General features: G+C 38.4%; 2 protein-coding genes across 2 annotated transcripts; one reads left to right on the plus strand and one right to left on the minus strand.

The window, feature by feature from the left end:
* Positions 1-327: 327 nt before the first annotated feature.
* Positions 328-6,298, plus strand: LOC131789911 (carboxypeptidase B). Its single transcript, XM_059107096.2, has 10 exons — positions 328-417; positions 798-879; positions 1,913-2,125; positions 2,371-2,463; positions 2,695-2,799; positions 3,575-3,688; positions 4,589-4,694; positions 4,979-5,181; positions 5,698-5,782; positions 6,063-6,298. Exons 1-10 carry the CDS (start codon positions 359-361, stop codon positions 6,242-6,244), a joined length of 1,242 nt encoding a protein of 413 aa, XP_058963079.1. The 5' UTR covers positions 328-358; the 3' UTR covers positions 6,245-6,298.
* A 1,522-nt stretch (positions 6,299-7,820) lies between these two features.
* LOC131789914 (carboxypeptidase A2-like) lies at positions 7,821-16,069 on the minus strand. The gene is made up of 12 exons (XM_059107104.2): positions 15,894-16,069; positions 15,566-15,606; positions 14,866-15,007; positions 14,457-14,541; positions 13,653-13,874; positions 12,633-12,734; positions 12,259-12,363; positions 12,069-12,179; positions 10,223-10,313; positions 9,526-9,728; positions 8,597-8,687; positions 7,821-8,042 (listed from the first exon to the last, which is right to left on the minus strand). Exons 3-12 carry the CDS (start codon positions 14,955-14,957, stop codon positions 7,852-7,854), a joined length of 1,293 nt encoding a protein of 430 aa, XP_058963087.2. The 5' UTR covers positions 14,958-15,007; positions 15,566-15,606; positions 15,894-16,069; the 3' UTR covers positions 7,821-7,851.
* Between the last annotated feature and the right edge of the window lie 3,672 nt (positions 16,070-19,741).

A 19,741-nucleotide genomic window follows, 5' to 3' on the forward strand; every position in this document is an offset into this window, starting at 1 on the left:
AGAGTATTTACTTGAAAGTGTCTCCAGCTTTGAAAATTTCTAAAGAAAATACTATTTCATCCTAATAAACACAACCTTTACGAATTTTGCAGTGATTGCAAGAGACTTATGTTTGAGGGAAGAAATTCTGTTCAAATTCGACGTGAGTAACAATGAAAGAATTTGCTTGTTTAGCTGCCACAATTTTATAATTTTAATTTCGACAGTTTACCTCTTCCACAGCTAATATTTCTAGACATGTCAAAACCTTTTAAACAAAAACAGATGGGTGTCAGCTGAAGTCAACTTTAAAAAGTATATGAAAATCAAATTGTAGAGAACATTTAATTTCATAGTTCGCTGACTCTCGTTCGGAAGCATGCATAGGGTGGTACTGTTGATGATTTTAACTTTTCAGCAAGCTTTGCTTGGGCACTGGTGAGTGATTCCCCCATCATGATTAGTATAAAACGAGGTTTAAACGTGGTATTAATGCACGAAAAGTGTTGTTGTCGTGTCTGCTTATTTTCTCCCCTTGTAGGCTAATTAGAGCCACAGAGACAAGACGAGTTTTTGAGTAGAGCTAAGACTTAATGAGAAGCCCAAATCTCAAGAGAGAACACTTGTTGGTGATTGTCGGCTGGGAGGTCCGCATCAGGAAATACTATGCCTTATTTGTACCAATTGTACCACTTGCAAGGGTCTACAGTGACTTGTGACATGAGCACTTAAAATCCATAGTATAAATGAATGAAAGAACGGAGGGCAAATTTAGATTACCCTGACTCTGAGGACGATTGTCTTTTCAAATTCCTCAGTGAAAAGGTCATTCGGGTAACTCCTCAGATTGAAGCTCATCTTACTTTTTTGCGTGGACTGGACAAGCGTGACGATATTGAGGTAAATAAGTAACATTTAGCGTTTAAACTCCTTGTTCAGAGAAAGGTTTCCAAAAAAACTTAACAATTGGCTAAGCTACAAGTGGAACACGCACATTTATGAGAACTGAAGATCTACAACAGATACCCAAGTAGGTTCGTGAAAATGATTGTTCCTAGAAACTAGCAATCTCAGAGCGTAAATATTTCGTTCATGTTATTTTCCAAACTCAAATGGCTTCCTATTTTCGACCTTATAAAACTAAGAAAACTTTTCAGTATTCTTAATAATCCTGATGCTCCTCTTTGTCTTAAACGTAAATTCAATTCCTTGTCTTCCCTTTGTTCAACTGGTTTGCGCACCAGATCTTGCGCTTTTAATCTTCAAGTTCCCTTCCTGCGGTCTAATTCTGAAAAGCGCACATTTGCTTTCTCTGCTGCCACCCTTTTTAATTGCCTTGATACTGATCTTAAGCAAATAGTTAGTGTATCTCTTTCTTTTACTATTTTTTCATCTAGATTAAACAATTTTAGCATAAACTTCTTATCTTATTTGTTAAGTCTGCTAGTAATGTTTCTCGCCTTGAGGAATTATTGTATTATGATTGTCGATTTTCTCTTTATTGTGACTGTATTAGAAGGTAATTGTTTATATCATATTATTTCTATGTTAAACCATACAACTTCTAGTTTTAGTTTCTCTCGTAGTAAGTCGTTTTGCTGATTAGTCATTATTTTATATATGTATTTGTACTGCTGTGAAGGCCGTAAGTTAAATAACTCATTGGGTTAATTACGTCACTTTCGTTAAATAAAGAATATTGTATTGTATCTTAAAAACGTTGATAGGTTTGCCCCTTTTAGACAATTTTTGGGTCACATTTTAATCCTGTAGGGTTTTTAAAATCTGTGCGCAATGAGTATCAAATCAGAAAGGCATCATGCAATTATAAATGAAGTAATCCATAGGAATTTCCGGTGAAAGATCATGAGAATCGACCAGTCACAGAGCTATAAACATTTCTTTTACTATTATTTTTATACGTTTGTTTTAGATTGACTTCTGGAGAAGCCCAAGTTATCTTTTCCAGGCAGTTGATATTGAAGTTTCAGAGAAAGATTTCTCAACCCTTTCCTCCATCCTTGAAGACCATGGTATCGATTTCGAAGTCCAAATCAATGATGTGCAGAAATTGATCGAAGAGGAGCTTGAAACGGTTGGAGGAAGGAGTGGAGAATGGCATGATAGATATCACAACCTTGAAGAGGTACGCATGCTCAAGAAATAATAAAGCCAAGAGAATGGACTCCCATACAGATCCTAATGGAGTTCTCTGTTAAGGCACGGGTCATTTCATTTTATTGATTCCCCTCTAAGACTCTTTAGCATTCTTATGACATCTCTTAACTGGCAGTCTATTTTCTATTATCCCCTCGTGACAGTCCTCCAACGAATTAATTCTGATCAAATTTTTGTTTTGTCTTCTTTTGATTCGTTTACTTTTTTTATTAGATTCACTCTAAATTGAATGAGTTCAGTGGACGCATGGCATCCATCTTATATCTGGGAAGGTCACACGAGGGAAGGGAAATGCGGGCCATACAGGTTTGTTGAGCGAATTTATTGTCATGTTTTGCCAAGTTTCCATTCACAATCCGTGTCAATCTTCTCTATTCTGAGTCCTCTACGCTCATTTTTTGTTCATACATCACCTTCTGGTGTTTTTCAACCTCGGCCGATGATTATTTCACGGTTTTATGAAAGTTACAGGTAGTTGCTTTAAGCAAGCTTACTGGTTGCGATTTTTATCGTGAGATTTTTTATTTTTGCTTTTAGATAAAAGGAAGGGGCCGTTATAACAAGCCAGTGTTTTTCATTCAATGTGGAATACATGCCAGAGAGTGGGTGTCTCCTGCAACCTGTATGTACATCATAGACCAGGTGCGCTCGTTCATTGCAAAAAAAAGTGATGTAATTACGGGATAATAATAATAATGATACCTTATTTGCATAGAGCTATTTCTATCACAGTCCAATAGCGCTTTACAGTGACTGAATTAAACATAAAGTGCTTGAAAATCCCAACTGTCAGGAGGCAGACCAGTTGGTTATTTACTCAGTGCAGCTAAGGAGTTAAACTCGGGGCGATCGAGAACAAACCCAGGGAAATGGCAGGGTGATGGATTTAAACCTGGGGCCACCAGATTACGAGTCCAGCACCCCAACCACTCGGCCGTGCTGCCTCCTTCCTAGTCTCATATAAAAGTAACAAGAGCTCCCCATTATGTACCACGTCTTTGTCTCTCATGGTAATTGAGAGATAAATAAGCGTTAGGGGAGGAGTAGGTGCCCAGTTGTTCAGATACTGACACTGATCGCAAACTTTTTATAGAGAAGTGCATAATTCATAATCATTCAAATCGAATTTCACTGGTGTAGATATTGACTATCTAAATGATAAATTTACCACTTGATCTTAGCCCTTTGATCCTGTGAGTGACCAAGACAGAAATCCTCCTTAAATTATCAATATCAAACAGACAAGTGATGAGAATAAAGAAAAATGTTAATTAGGGAATTATTAGTTGATCCAATACCAAATTCTCTAAACTAACATCATAAGACAGTAAGGAGAATTACTAAACAAATGAGATCTTGGGAGTTAAAGGGTTAAGCTGTAGGAAAGAGAAAAATAACTTTCTTTTTTTTTATTTAGATGACTCAGAAGTATGGAAAAGATTCATCAGTAACGGCTCTCTTAGATAAGATGGATTTCGTTATATTGCCAGTCCTAAATGTTGATGGATACGCTTACACCTGGATAAACCCGGTCAGTTCAATTCCGTAAAGTCTTTTAGAATTAAGCATTTCTGGTGACAGTTTGTAGAACGCGAGATCGATAGTTCTTGTTTCATTTGCACAACTCCACCCAAAATCTGTTCCCCAACATTTAGCTGTAAAATTCTCATTTGATCGACATTATCATTATCTATCTCTTCCTCTCATTCTTCTCCCGCTTCTCTTCGTCCTTCCTTTTTTCCTCCCTCTCACTTCTTCTTTTCCTCCTTCTCCTCTTCCCTCTCCGCCTCTTCTTCGTTCTCTTCCTTCCTCTATCTTCCTTCCTGTCTCTTCCTATCTCTTCTTCTCTTACTTATCCTCCCTATGCTTTCTCTCTTCCTCCCACTCTTCCTCTTTATTACTTCCCTCTACTTCTTTCCTCCCAATCTTACCCCTTACCTCCCTCTCCTCCTTTTGCTCCCTCTCTCTCTCCTACCTCTCCCCTCCCTCTCTTCCGTCTTCTCCACTTTTCATCATGATCCTTCTCTGCCTTCTCTTCATCATCATCATAATCATCATCATTTTCATCATCATCATCATCATCATCATTTTCATCATTTTCATCATCATCATCATCATTTTCATCATCATCATCATCATCATTTTTGTCATCATCGTCATCATTCTCATCATCATCATTATTACCTTTTGCTCCTTCGCACTTTTCATTGTTTTCTACTCTAATTCCCTCTCTTAATTTCGCGTTCCTTCTCCTTCTCTTCTTCTCTATCGTCCTCCCTCTCCTCCACTTTATCCTCCGCTTCTCCTACCCGCTCTCTTACCTCTCCTCCCTCTCTTCCGTCTTCTCCTCTTCTCATCATAATCATCCTCTGCCTCCTCTTCATCGTCATCATCATTATCATCGTCATCATTATCATCACCTCTCTCATAGAGAGACAGGAAATATCGTCTTTGGAGGAAGAATCGTCGTTACCATGGTTCAAGATATCGCTGCCATGGCGTGGATTTAAACAGAAACTGGAATCATGGTTGGGGAGGTAGGTTGTGGTAACAGAGATTTTACAAGTGAAAAAAGAATTCTGTTGGCCGTCTCGTTACTTTGTTTGTTTTCACCTTTAAGTTACTCCTAATATCACAGAAAAGCTCGTTTGCATTTGGATGGGTGCTTACTTGTAGTGTATTAGACAGCGGGCACTTTTGCCATAGGTGACGTTTTTATCGATATATGGGTGATCTTTGACAGCTGCTGATTAAAGCTGAGTAACTTTTTGTCATAAAAATAAATATCTGAGTAATGATTAACTTTAATGTTTTATAACAGGCTCTGGGGCCAGCCACAGGCCATGTGATACCACTTACAGGGGCTCATCACCTTTCTCTGAGATCGAAACCCGTAATGTTCGAAACTATTTGGAAGGAATGGGTGGAAAGCTGAAGGGTTTTATCGATTTTCATGCCTACAGTCAGATGTGGTTTATTCCGTGGGGGTACACTTCCAGAAGAACACCGGACTATAGTGAGCAGGTTTAAAAAGTTCCTTACGTCACCTATATAATGTTGGCTTTTGAGTATTGAAAAAAATGTTGCTCGTGCCCTGTTTATGGGTCAAAATAAGTATGAAAATGTTTTTTAGCCTAGTTATTTTTATGTAGATAAGGGACTTCTGCTGGGTTTTAGTATCTGAGAAAGGGATCGACTAATCGGCCCAAACAGACAGATGGACAGACTGAAAGACAAACTGTCTGACTGACTTCCCGACTGACTGGCCGACTGACCGACTGACTGGCCGACTGACCGACAGACTGACAGACTGACAGACAGATTGACCGACTGACTGACTGACTAACTGACTGCCAATAACAAGCGGACAGACAGGGAGACAGACAGTCATACAATCGGTAGACACTCATGATCAGACTGATAAAGATAGATAGGCAGACAAGCAGACAAACAGACAGAAAGAAAGAAAGAAGAAAGAAATTCAAAATGGGCATTTCAATGTTTTTGATCAACTGCGTGATTTTTTTTTCCTGTTGCCAGATAAGAGTCGCTAAGGCTGCCTCAGATGCTCTGAGAAGGAAACATGGAACAAGATTTAAATATGGCTCGTCTGCATCTCTGTTGTGTGAGAATCAAACAATGATCTTTTATCCTTAATATTTATTTTATCTTAAGCACTAAAAGAACTAAGAACATTGAGGAGAGAAAGTTGAGAAAACGTGGAATTCGTGTTTAAAAAAAATAGACGGAAAATCGCACGAATAGGGTCAAAACGTCTACTTAAAATACATTGGACAGCTCCAATCGATTATGGACGGCAACAAACATTTTCGAATCGTGTTATCTAATTTCCAACACTTCCGCCCGGTTTTGTGGGTTCATTCTTATTTGACCCTTATTTTCAGATCCTGCGTCTGGAGGCTCGGAGGATTGGACCTACGGAAAGCTTGGCGTGACCTACTCATTTTCCGTGGAGTTGCGTGACACAGGTCGTCACGGTTTCTTACTGCCAGCCTATCAAATCATCCCAACAGGAGAGGAGACATTCGAAGGGTTAAAAACTTTGGTCAGAGAAATGAGAGTGTAATCATTCAAGGAGGATAAAATTGTAATGTGCAACTTCTGATTATAAAACGAATAAAGAAAGCTTAGCACATGTCAATAAGCTTATTTTCTCAATGCCTAAAAGCTGTCATCTAAGACTAGGATTACTATACTTTTGTTTATTGCATATCATTTGATTTTTGTGATCTATTTTAAGGGACGGATACACCCCTTGATTCACGTACTGTTCACCTCTTTCTGAGAATTATTCTCATTCCTCACAACTACTTCAAAACACTGCATAAAAGTTGGCGAGAATCTTACATGCTCCATTTCCAAATGATCAAAACGCTTTTTTAAACTTTTTGAATTTAACCAGTCAAAAGAAACACTTTTTGAACCAAAATATAACACCCTCCCCTCTCCCTTGGCCTTCTCTGTTGTCGACCGCTGCCAGTAGACGTATGCCGGAGACCTTACAGAACGAGGAAGCCTGAAACTAGTTGAAAGGGAAACAAACATGGCGGCTGATGCAGGAGTGATGAGTGACAAGTACTTTCTAGATGCTATTGAAGGTAAATAAGTATTATTCAGGTCGTCTGGGATGTAGCTTCTAATGAAAATTATTTCTCAATAACTGGCGCCACTACATAGTGGTACAACAACCAACCAACCAATAGAGCTGATGTTCGTTTGTTCGGCAAAATAAGATTTTTAAACGTAACACATTGCAGATTGTTTTACTTGTATGTATTTTTGATCGCCCTAAACAAGGGTGTGTGCCGGTTCCACAGGGAAGAGTAAAAAAAGTACATAGGGTTGATACTTCAAACTGTGTCGCAAAGAATTCGTGTTCGTTTTCAGAAGAATCACTGAGTTGGTCTGTGGTGACAGCTGCCTGAGCCAGGCTTCTCAACAAAGTGGATTGATAATATTTTGAGATTCTAAAAATTGCGAAGGCTTATCTTCAAGGAGGCCTTGGTTAATCTCTATAGACTTGACTCAAATCGATAGACGCACAAGCTTCGATGATCAAAGTGTGAACTTCTTTCATAGACATTTATCTCCTTTTCTTTATTTCTTTAATCATGGGCAGTGTGCATGGATGCCTCTCTTCGATTTCAAACGTTTCGGAATATTCTTTTGATTTTAAAAGACTATTTAGTACATGCTTTTTGGCCGAGCGTCAGTATTCAAACCAATTATGAAATAGCAGAACGACAGGGGTAACTTTTCTCGTTTGGGAAGTTAATTTGTGTTATGATGTGTTTCCGAATGCCCTGGCATGCCGTTAATCAATTTATTGCATGCATATTCAAACCATAACCTGATAAAGCATTTTCAAGAGAAGAAGAATCCGCTCTAAGTGTTTTAACCGATTGTCAAATTTATCTGGGTTTACAAGGACGTTTATTCTTTAAGAATATATAGCTTTAGTTCACAAGACTGACTTTTCATTCTAAACTTGATGAAAAACGAAAAAACTGACCCTAACGAATGGCGAAAAACGATGTGAAATTATCGAAAGCAAATCAAAAGTGACCTGAAGAAAAATTAATTTCAAATTAATATTCTATTGTTTTGTTCCTCTCACAATCATGTGCACGTTGACATTTATTTCCTGTTCAGTAGTTCTTCTGTCCAGATGTTTTATTGATCCTTTAACTGCATATTCATTACCAAAGCTTTGATTCCTTCAAAAGCTTCTCTTGCTGTGGGAACTATTAACCTGGCAGGAAGAAGGAAGCCGTGTCTTCCAGTGTCTCTTAGTTCCATCGAAAATGTGTATTTTACTTTTAAATGCCCATAAAGATAATCCTTCATCGTTCCTGATTCGATATCTGCAAGATGATTACAAAATTATATAAACTACTACTGTAAAACACCTCTAATTTGAAATACAGGTGGAGGTAAAGCTGTAAAATTTAAAGAAATGAAAGCTTTCGTTCTGAGGCACAGCTTAATTAATGGTTTGGAACTTTGCAATGCCACCCGAAAATACCAATTTTTGGAATACAAGAAAACAAATCATCACCCACGGTGCTATTCGATTACATGTCATAAGACCAAAGTTTCCTCAATAGCCAATCAGAGCACAGGAATTTTCATAAGCAGCCAGTGAGAACTCAAATTAAAAATAGGCAAGTAAATAAGGCGCGAAGCCCCCTCATCTCATTGTTTAAGAAAGCAAAACGTGCTTTCAGAATCAATTGCAAAGCGATTCAGTCCTAGATTACTTCTAAAAATTGTAAAAGTTTAAGACGTTGCAATTCACGTGTTTGTGAGTAACGTGTATGTTAGGAATAATTACAAAGTGAAGCAAAACACAAAAGCAATACAATCCCAGAATTCTTTCTATCGTTTTCTGTCATCATTTATTAAATAAATTACGTACATAGGATGTCAGATGTTTGTCCAAATACATAGCTGGTGTTGTCGCCTCCTTTAGTTTTGATCGCGTCCACCACAGCTTTGCTCACTCGCATCTGAAAAAGAATTGTGAAAAAATAAACAAAAAGCAAAAACTCGATGAATTTCTTACCCCTCCGGGTTTCATTAACGTATCCTTGGCATTTCACTGCAAGGAAAAATGTCAAAGGCTGTAGCAGGGTTCACTCGAACAACGATTGCTCAATCCAGAGTCCAACGCGCTAACCAGGAGACCACTGTGTTCTTTGATGTGGGTGACTTCAAATCCATCCCAATTAATGAGTGACTTACTTACAATCGCGCGAAATTTTGCATTTATGTTAACCCTTTACACCCTTATATCAGAATGCATAATCTCCATACTGTTCTTTATACAGTTCCTAAGGTACTGACAAGGAGAATTTGTCCACCGATCAAAAGGTTTTTTAGTTGGAGATCATTTCCTTTATTCTCATGACCTTAATGTGTGATTCAGGGGAAATAATGTAGGGAGAAATTAGATGCTCGTCACTCTTAGGGTTCAAGGTGTTGACTAATTTATGGATCTTGCACTTATGAAATGGGTCGGAGGGCTGAACGGAAAAATGTGTGGCGCGGGGTCACGAAGTAAGCACTCGAATTTATTTGTTCGTATTTTTTTTCTTTTATATGACCACTGGTCTTTCTCTTTCTTTGCGTTTTCTTTCTGCTTGCATCCAGCACTTCCCCAATACCACATTTTGTTTTAAAATCTTTTTTGGAGAAAATCGCGCGGGGCCGAACGGTCGATATGATAAATGAACTTTGAAATGTAACCAAAATTTGAAAACCCAACACCTAACTATTCACAAGTACCTCTGAAAAAAAAGGGAAAACACGAAGATAGCCCTATGATGCCCCCTAAAGAATTATTACCAGTTCTAAGTATTCTTTACAATGTGCCTTTGTATAGCCCCAAGGAAACATAAACATCTGACTGTAAGAATGGATGTCTAGGAAAGCCACCAATCTTCTCCCTAAGGACTCGAGATACTTGGCAACAGCCTGCACTTCTTCTTCTGACATCGCGCTGTTTCCATGGTAACTGTCACTGCAGGGATGGCTGCTTGCGCCAGGTTCTGAATAATGAAAGAAAAGTAAAAAATTTTGAGAAAGTCAGTTTTTGCGTTTTCCAAGATGACTACCTTTTCAGATAGTTTCACACAATTCGAATTTCTCTCAAAGGCATGAAAACGCGTCGCAACATGCGGATTTTTTGTGTGAGTGTTATTTGATGTTTGGATATTTGGGTCCATTTTAATTAAAAAAAAAGAAGAAAAACAGGAATTTGGTCGACAACGTTTTCCTTTAAATAAATTAAAGCACTCACAGGGTTAGCACACCACCCTGTGCCCCCCTACAGCTAAATGCGGTAAAAGAAGGAAACATTGGCCGGTGGAAAATAAAAAATAATTGAAATATTTTACCCCACATATTTGGCCAAAAATATGTGACAAAAAAAGCGTGTTTCATATACTCTACTATTGTTGTTTTTCTATCTGTAAGCCAATGGTTTCAGCTACAATTTCGTATTTTTTTTCTTCTGGTAGTTGAGAGAAGACGTTTTACGTACCACCCCACCTGAAACCCCAGTTTCGGTTGAGATCAGCACCAACGCATGGGGAGCCTGGGTTCAAACTTCTACTCTTCCGCCACATGCGGTCCTGTGAACAATAAACAGGTAAATTAAATGTATTTTGTTTACTAGTTTTTGGATTGTTTTTTCCAATTATCACCTACAAATTTGTTTCACTTCGTTTTGACTCATCATTCTCATAAGTGCTAGAATTTTTAGCCTCTCTTCAATGGTAATTTCATTTTAGCGAAAAAAATTATACTTTTGGGAATTATCTTCATCTCCACAACGTAGTATTGAGATTTCATCATCAATAATACATTACAACGTAGCTATTACTAATGTTTTTATTAATTATATCATGTATAGATCCTCGTTATCTATTTGTAACATTTCCTTGAACTTCTCACGATTTTACAAGTAATTTACAAATGCAAGTATTTCATTAATCATGATTTCAAGTTCTTTGCTTGAACCTACATCGTGTCGTGTTCCGTTCGCCCTCGCCACTTCGATCTGCATAGTTATTCATCGCCGGAGGGGGGTAGGGAGAAGTTGGAGGATTAAGGTTGTGTCACATCAAAATTTACCTGATTCCCCGATAAGGCTCAATAGCTGTAAACTTTCTTTAGTTCCCCTTGATACTCTGTTAGCGACAACTCATGCCCCCCGTTTCCCCGTTCTCACGTTACCCCGGTCCCTCTTTTATCCGTTTTTCCGTTTCCCCGTTTCTCCGTTTCCCCGTTTCTCGTTTTCCCGTTTCCCCGTTCCTCCATTTACCCGTTTCCCCGTTTCCCCGTTTCCCCGTTTCCCCGTTTCCCCGTTTCTCCGTTTCCCCGTTTCTCCGTTTCCCCGTTTCTCCGTTTCCCCGTTTCTCCGTTTACCCGTTCCTCTGTTTCCCCGTTTCCTCGTTTTCCCGTTTCCCCGTTTCCCCGTTTCCCCGTTTCCCCGTTTCCCCGTTTCCCCGTTTCCCCGTTTCTCCGTTTCCCCATTTCTCCGTTTCCCCGTTTCCCTGTTTCCCTGTTTCTCCGTTTCCCCGTTTTCCCGTTTCTGATTTTTCCGTTTCCCCGTTTCTCCGTTTCTCCGTTTCCCTGTTTCCCCGTTTCTCCGTTTCTCCGTTTCCCCGTTTCCCAGTTTCCCCGTTTCCCCGTTTCTCCGTTTCCCCGTTTCCCCGTTTCCCCGTTTCCCCGTTTCCCCGTTTCCCCGTTTCCCCGTTTCCCCGTTTCCCCGTTTCCCCGTTTCCCCGTTTCCCCGTTTCCCCGTTTCCCCGTTTCCCCGTTTCCCCGTTTCCCCGTTTCCCCGTTTCCCCGTTTCTCCGTTTCCCCGTTTCCCCGTTTCCCCGTTTCCCCGTTTCCCCGTTTCCCCGTTTCCCCGTTTCCCCGTTTCCCCGTTTCCCCGTTTCCCCGTTTCCCCGTTTCCCCGTTTCCCCGTTTCTCCGTTTCTCCGTTTCTCCGTTTCTCCGTTTCTCCGTTTCTCCGTTTCTCCGTTTCTCCGTTTCTCCGTTTCCCCGTTTCTCCGTTTCCCCGTTCTTCCGTTTCCCCGTTCTCCCGTTCCCCCGTTCTTCATTTTCCTGTTCTCCCGTTCCCCCGTTCTTCATTTTCCTGTTCTCCCTTTCTCCCGTTCTATCGTTCTCCCACTCTCCAATTCTCCCGTTCCTCCGTTTCCCCATTCTCTTCTTCTCCCGTTCTCTTGTTCTCTTGTTCTCCTGTTCCCCTGTTCCCCCTGAATACAATGTTTCCCCCCCCCCTCCCCTCAAAAAAAAAATCCTGAATCCCCTGCAGCCCCTTCGGGCGTTGAAACATGACTAGTGCCTTACAATGACTGTCTTCCGGCTTCATCTTACCTTTCTCCATGTATAAACGTACCCATCCACATTAAAAACAGGCATGATGACAAAATCAACTTTGTTCAACACTTGTTGTACCGTAATGTCATCTGAATATCGAGAGGTAAGCTGTGAAGAGAAAGGAAAATAAATCAGGTGGTGTCCCTGTGGTTAAAAGCAAACTAGCTCACCCGCTCATAATTCTTACCTGGTCTATGATATACATACATGTTGCTGGGGAAACCCACTCTCTGGCGTGAATTCCACAGTTGATAAAAATCAGTGGCTTAGGGATATGTAGAGTTGATCCGATCTAAACAAGTAAGTGGAAAAATTGTCACATGATATCAATCAAAGGGAAGATTGCGCTGATAAAAGATACAGTTTAAACAGCTCTGGAGAGAACAAATATGAACCCAAAATTGAGACAATTTTAGTGTTAAAAAGGATTTAATCAGAATTTCGCGTTATATACAGCTCCTGTCCAATACTTGGGATATCTTTTTCGCACAGTTTGTAGACGACATGGTTATTTTTGGGCTAAGATAAATGAAAAGTATCATTAATTAAATTAAAATTTACCTCAACAGCGTTCAGTTGTCTTCCCTCGTAGGACTTTCCAAATGAGAGCATGCGCACTCTCTCCTTAAACCTGGCAGCAGTTTCTTCTAATTTGGAAAAAATCTTAAAAGGAAAGTTCAATCTTTTCTAAGACAGACAAAAGTTACAGCGCTCATATTGTTTCAGCTCTGCTATACTTGAGACGAAAAACCTTACAATACTGATATCATAAAAGAAACCTAGGTTATGTATGATTTCCTTTTTGCCAAATCTCTACCATCATTGTCCATGCAAATCTTCTCAAAATACAATTAGATTTTCTCAGTTAACATTTGGTAAAACGATGATGCTCCATGAGATTTTTATGGCATCCTTAATAACGCGTGAGGTCATTTAGCTACAATTATTACTCGGGCTTTCCAAAGAAAACGCCCGAGTTGAAATTATGGCCTCACTTTTTTATTTCGTTCAGTTGCAAGTCGCAGCCAAGTCAGATAAATCAGCACAGACACTGTGTACAATACGCTTAAAACGCATACAAAAATATTCACACAGCGTTAACAGAAAGCTCGAGTGAACGCAAATATGCGTCTAGTTAAGGAAAGATACCTGAGCTACTTCTTTGGACTTTGTGAGAAATCGTTTCGATAAGTGACTGGAATGTAAATTCTTTAAGTGAAATTCAGTGTTACAGAAAATATTGTTGTTCATCGTTTGTCTCACGATGAAGAGTTTGACTGTCAACTGTATTGATTACGACGTTCTGACAGCTCTACTACTTATCCGGAAAGCTATTATTTGTATGTTTTGGTGCCGATGCTGCCATTGGTGCTTTTCGATCCTTATTATTATTGAGACTATTAGATGTCAGAGTTGCAGTCACTACTTCCTCTCATACTGGAAAGAAGGGGATCGAGAAGTCCTAGCTCATCCATTCAAGAGTGATCATAGATCGCTCTTACCCGTGAGTGTCTACCGACAACTATGCTAAAACTCGATAGGCTCGATTGCATTTCACGCTTTTCTTTCTTTGTCACCTACCTCTGTCAGGGTATGGTATTTCTCAAACCACGAAGACTCTTCACGTTTATTACGCCAGTTTCGGTTTTGTCTTTTAAAAGCTGACTGTAAGTCGGATATTTGGACTTGAAACTTGATATTATGACTATTTAACAAAGAGGTTATGTTTCTATAAACTTGTCCTGGGGCGAGACGAATGTCAACAGGTGTTCCTCGAAGCGAAGAGTGTGTCCAAAAATCCACCTTTAAAAACAGAAGATACACTCCTATCTTGTCTGTGATATATGCTCTTGCGTACATTTAAATGTTTTAAGTCATTTTGCCCTTTTCTCACCAACTTAAACAAGTTTTATGAAACGTAGTTATTTTTAAACATGGTTTTAAAAAATATGTGTTTTTCCTCAATTTTTAATTAAAAGTCGAAAATGATCCGCAATTGCTTGGAGGTCTCAATGGGGTGAAAGCTTTTACGGTTAACTGATAAAATTTAAGCCATTTTATGCTAACGATTAACTTCTTCTCGGTGCGGTTAAAAGAACATTTTTTTACGGTTAACTTTAATCGCTACTAACGGTTAAAATTTTTCGTTATTCATTAATTTTTCTTCCGTTTTACGGCTAACGGTCGACCCCATTAACATCCTCTGCTTAGGTTTTGCTTTAATTCACACTGTGATTTATCCAGAAAACTCTTATCATCCCTGTAACCAATCAGATTCAAACCTAATTGCAATCGAGACTTGCTCGCTTGGGTTTTCCCACGCTTCAAGCTCTCGTTCATTATATATTCTCGACTAAGTTGAGCAGGCACAGAACGTCTACTTACAACTTCATTGTTAAAAAAGCTGTGAAGTGACCGGAGAAAATCAACCTGTGCCTTTGTCTTGGGAATGACTCTCAAAACTTTGTGCCTGTTTGAAAAAAAAACAAAACAAAACAAAAGCTCATGATTAATAAAACATGAAGATGATACAACTCTTGTGGACTGAAGCACTCCTAAAGCTCCTTTCCTTTGTTCACGAATCTCCATTTTTTCCTAATTTACATCTGATTCCCATTTTGTTGTTTTTCTTCCACGCCCAACTGATAATTTTGGGTTTCTGTCACGATACAAGTAACTCAGCATTTGGCAAATACATGCACTTAGGGTCTCATTCCTCGAAATCATTTTATCTTTCCATCAAAACTTCAGGTGTTGTTTGCAATGCATTGCGAGTTGAGTACGCTCTACTTACCCAAAGTAAACTTTCCTTGAATCAATACATTTTACCAGGTAAGTTAGAAAGAAAAGGACACCAAAAGCCATCACAACAAAGCGAATTCTCATAGCTGTTGCTTCCACCCTAGCCACACTTGCCACACGTCTTTTCGTATATCCTAAAGAGCACAGGGTAATTCTCGTAGGAAATCGTCAACGTGTAAAACAATATAGCTGTTAATGAGACACACTTCAGCCCTTTTTATTTAAAAATACTCTCTTCAGACAGTTTGTATGCTCTTGATTCAGCCGATTTTGAAGGAATTTTCACTTTCTTGCTTCGCAAGGCTAAGCGCTTTGAAAATAGCTCGGTGTAAATGAAAAATCTATTTAGAGGAAGTTGTTTGGCTTCTATCTTAAACATAGAAAATAAAAATAGTATCTGAGTCATCCAAAAAGTATTAAGAGGTTTCGATTTCGCTTTCAGATTCCGCACTATTTAAGCTCCCGAAGCCTTTTGGTGAGCAAAGCTTCCGTTTTTACTTTTTAAAATTATTTGTGATATCAATAATCCTCTGAATTTGTCCATCGTGTGTTATCTACACTTATCTTCAGAATAAATTAAGTTAATGAAAACCTTTCACCTTATTTTAAAATACAAAAAAATGAAAACTTTTCAACTTAAAATTTTAAAATTCATTACTGATCTATTTTTGCGCATCAATTTATTCACTTACTATGTTTTCTTGTGCACAGCAATCTCTTTTAAGAAGTAGACCTTAAATGATATGAATAAAAAGAAATTGTATAAACGGCCGATGAAAGAGGAAAAGGTTGCTTCTCGTTTGAATGAAATTGTTATCTTTTCCCGATTTTTGCTTGTAAACCTATTTTTGCATGCATTTCACTTTTCTTCGAACAAAGCTGATCTCGAATTTAATAGCGCAACTTCTAAATTATACAAACTGCATGGCAAGCAGCGTGTAAGATTGTTCGTAATAACTTGGATTGCATGCATACAAACACAGATGACTTGAGGTTAAATTTTTAAACAAAGCACTTTACCTCAGCTTGTATATGGATATAACCACTTATCCCATCATCTTGAAATTCTTGTTTTTATCACGTACTCTTGGGTCAAATTTCTTTCTGGTCCGGGCTGAAGCCCTAACGTTTTAGGAGTCGAGATCTCTTTAGTTTCGACTTGAACAATGACGAGATAAGATTAGAAGGAAAAATTCTCCACAAGGGTCTAGTAAAAATTTATGCAATTTCCCTCGGCGGTAATAATTTATCTACAGAGTTCATTGTTTTGAAAATCATTTCTAAGCCCGCTACTCAACAACAGTCAAGTCAAATTATCATTTTTCACTGTCAGCTTCTGTTATTGCTTTTGCTAATGAGAAGGGTTTTACAAAGTCTTACATTGTCCTTTGTAAGAAGAACTTTACGTAGGCTGACACCATTTACTTGATCCGAAAAATCACTGATCAACGCAAACTGAAAATCCCAATAATTTTGCAATAAACAAATCTTACTTTTTTTCCTTTCTGTCTAAATTTACTTCGCGGTAAATATATTTTAATTTTTTTATTTATTACGTTTGTTAACAAAAATACTCTTGTTAATCACAAGAGCAAACATGTTTTATGTTACTTTTTAATTTAAGGTTGAACACAATAGACTGAAAAAGTAGATTAAAAATGTTTTTCTTTAAAGTTTGGTTGCTTTTATCTCACTGAAATTAGTTGCATCAGCCAGATGTCAACTTCACATGCCTTCCTGCTAATTAACGAGATTTAACACCAAAAGAATGGTGCCTCTTGCCTTTATGAATTATGCCTACGAAACTAGAGATCTTATTGAGATTTGATTATAAATTAGTTTCATTTTAAGCTATACACTCTCCTTTGATACTGAACCTCTTGAAAATAGAGAATAATACTTGGCGCGTGTAGATATAGAACTTCTCTTCAAGCTTTCAACTCGATAGCTCACGAGTGAGCGCCACGAAGAAGTTGAACACGAGAGGAGCCATGTATTATTATCTTTTTTTACTATACAAACAATATAAGCCTTTGTTGACAAGAAAAGTCATCTGTATTAATGGTGAAAACTCTGCAATTCATTCATAAACCTGATAGAGTGGCGCAAAAGGCGAGTGACGTGTCAGCAGCTGATTAGCGATATCAAACACATGTAAAAAAAATTATCGTAATTTTACACGAGTGCAGTTAAGGCTTTTCTAAGAGCTGGAAATCTCTTGAAAACGAAAAAATACTTCTTTTGTAATAAATACAACTACTTGACTCCCTTAACAATGATTTTTTTTAACCTCCATAAAATAGCACTTGCTTTATGAGACTTCTAATTGCGATTGGCAAAAGAGATCGGGCTTGGTTTAATTTTTTTTTTTTTAGTCTACAGATAGATTTGAAATGTAGAATTTTTTTTTAGCGGTTTCACGTCAGAAATGTTCTGTTCTCTCTCCCACGATTCCATTGTAGATACTAGCGGATTTGTTTCGCTCTACTAAGGAAACTGAGTGAATTATCTAACAATGATTCTTTACATCCCGTGGTTAAATATGTTTTAAAAACACTAAATCCGCTTGCATAGTATGCTGGCAGGTTGGACCTGTAGATATGAGGTGACTGGAGTTTAAAAAAAAAACTGTCTGGAATTATTAGCGACAGAGGAAGATTTTTTAGAGGATTAAAACGCTCAGGAATCTTATTCTTAATCTTTGCTATTAAACCTTTACACCCTAACATTAGTATGTACGTTTTCCTTACAGTAATTGTCCTATGAGTATTTCCAGTACACCCACGCACGGGATGCTATTTCATCGCAGATCACTACCGAGCATTTCTTTATGTTTCTCTGACAGTTTGCGTGTAGACTTCAAGCATTCCTTCCCATTTTGGAGATGTCCGTCGCAAGAGAGTGATTCTTTTTTGACTCGCGCTACGAACCTCGTTGTATAAGAGGGACTGCTCGTAGTCCAGTTCGCGAATACTCATCAATACTTCTTCGAGAACAAAGGCACTGTAATAATTTCCTTTAATAGCAGCCTAAAATAAGAACCAAACAGAATGACTCTGGTCATACCTCGAATTCAGACCCGGAGTCAAGCCGCAAACCATTTGGTCACTGCACATGATCACACCGCTGACTGACTATTGCAAAACCAGACTTATAAAAACTTATTTTAACTTGCATCAAGACCATGTAATGTTAACCAACTTCAGTGGCCCAACTGTAGACATGTCCGTCAGGATTTATCACCGGCACAATCACAAAGTCCATTTTATCTAGCAGTACTGTAACTTTGTAGTCTTGGCCGTAGCTTTGTGTCAGCTAAAAAGAATCAAAATCGCATGAAATAGCTAAAAAGCATTCCGTAGATGACTTCGATGGGAAGATGTGAAACTTCATATCATTGTGAGAAGCTACTAGAGCCAAGAAATTATTTATAATCTACCCATTTACCAGAGCTTATTCAAATTTCTGAATTTATTATATTATGTGGGTTTCGCGTAGAATTTGTCACGGTCCTCTCTCCAGTTTCCCCTTAGAGTCTCTCTTATTTCCATAACCAGTCCCTTACGTGAGTTTCTCTTAGTATTTCACAAGATTTTGTTAAAAGTTAGGACATGACAGAGTTACGTGTCATATTCTGGAACATGAAGATCAAACTCAGGGTATTTCTTACCCATCTCACCCTCAGGATCGACCAGCAAGAAATTTTTATACAAAATATCAGTTAGGATATTTTTTATTATTATTGTTCAACATTTTCAAGGCTATTTGAAAGCTATCAAAGGTAGTGAAGGAAACTGCTATTTTTATCATGTAAGTAAACAGATTAACCTGGATTCCGAAACGTTATCTGTCAGACCACCGCTTCTCTTAGCCCTTTGACCCCTGAGAGAGATTGGGAACTATTTTCTCCGATCAGTATCACCCCTATAAAAAAAACCGTGAGGTCATGAGAATAAAGGAAATGATCACCAATCAAGAAGCTCTTGATTTTTAAACAAATTCTCTTTGACAGCACCATAGGAAATGTATATGAAATGTTGATTTCTCATCCTCTAGTACATAGTATACGAGTTGCAGCAGCACCTTATTTATACGCCAATCATAATATGAACTAATTTACGAGTTCAAAGTTTAGAACTGTTGCCTTTCATTACATTAATGTCATCTTTTAAACTTCATTTTTCGCAATTAAATCAGTTACCATGTACCTCATCAAGAGTATGTTACCTTTTGTGCCAATCGAGATCTTTCACACGGAAACATGAAGGTAAATAATAACAAGCTGGAGAAGAACACAAGAGGTGATTCGTATGCAAAGGGAGAAGTCGAACTTTGCGCAAGGACTTGCCTGTGCTTCTCATCTCGCACTTGCCTCCGCTTAGCTAAAAAAGCAGCATAAAAGCAAGAAAGCATAAAGCTTCCAGATCCTACCTCTGCGTGAGCGAAATTTGGTGGGTGGAGGTAACGATGAAAAACAAAACCAGCAGCGTGCTTATGTCTTCCTAAGAGCTGATATCCTTCAACACTCACTCTTAACTCCAGCATCAAGCCCTACTAATTGTGAATGATTCAAGCGAGGTGGAATTATGTAATAACTGGTAATTTTGTTTGTATAGAAAGCATTTCTGGATAAATAAGGAGAGAAAATAGAACGAACAGCTGTGTTAACAAAGTTGTTAGCATTAACTGATTATGTTTAGAAAAATAATTTGAGAGGTTATTTTCTTTCTGAGGTAGTGGAAAATTGAATTACACTGGTTCTACCGTTACTCAATTATTCCCCATAAAAGTGGCCTTTGCCCAAAATGACAAGTTAGACCTTGACTTCCTTGCGCTTCGATTTAAAAGTTGATTGTTTTTTATAGGGT

Source organism: Pocillopora verrucosa, chromosome 11 (assembly GCF_036669915.1).
Source record: "Pocillopora verrucosa isolate sample1 chromosome 11, ASM3666991v2, whole genome shotgun sequence".
Lineage (NCBI taxonomy): Eukaryota > Metazoa > Cnidaria > Anthozoa > Scleractinia > Pocilloporidae > Pocillopora > Pocillopora verrucosa.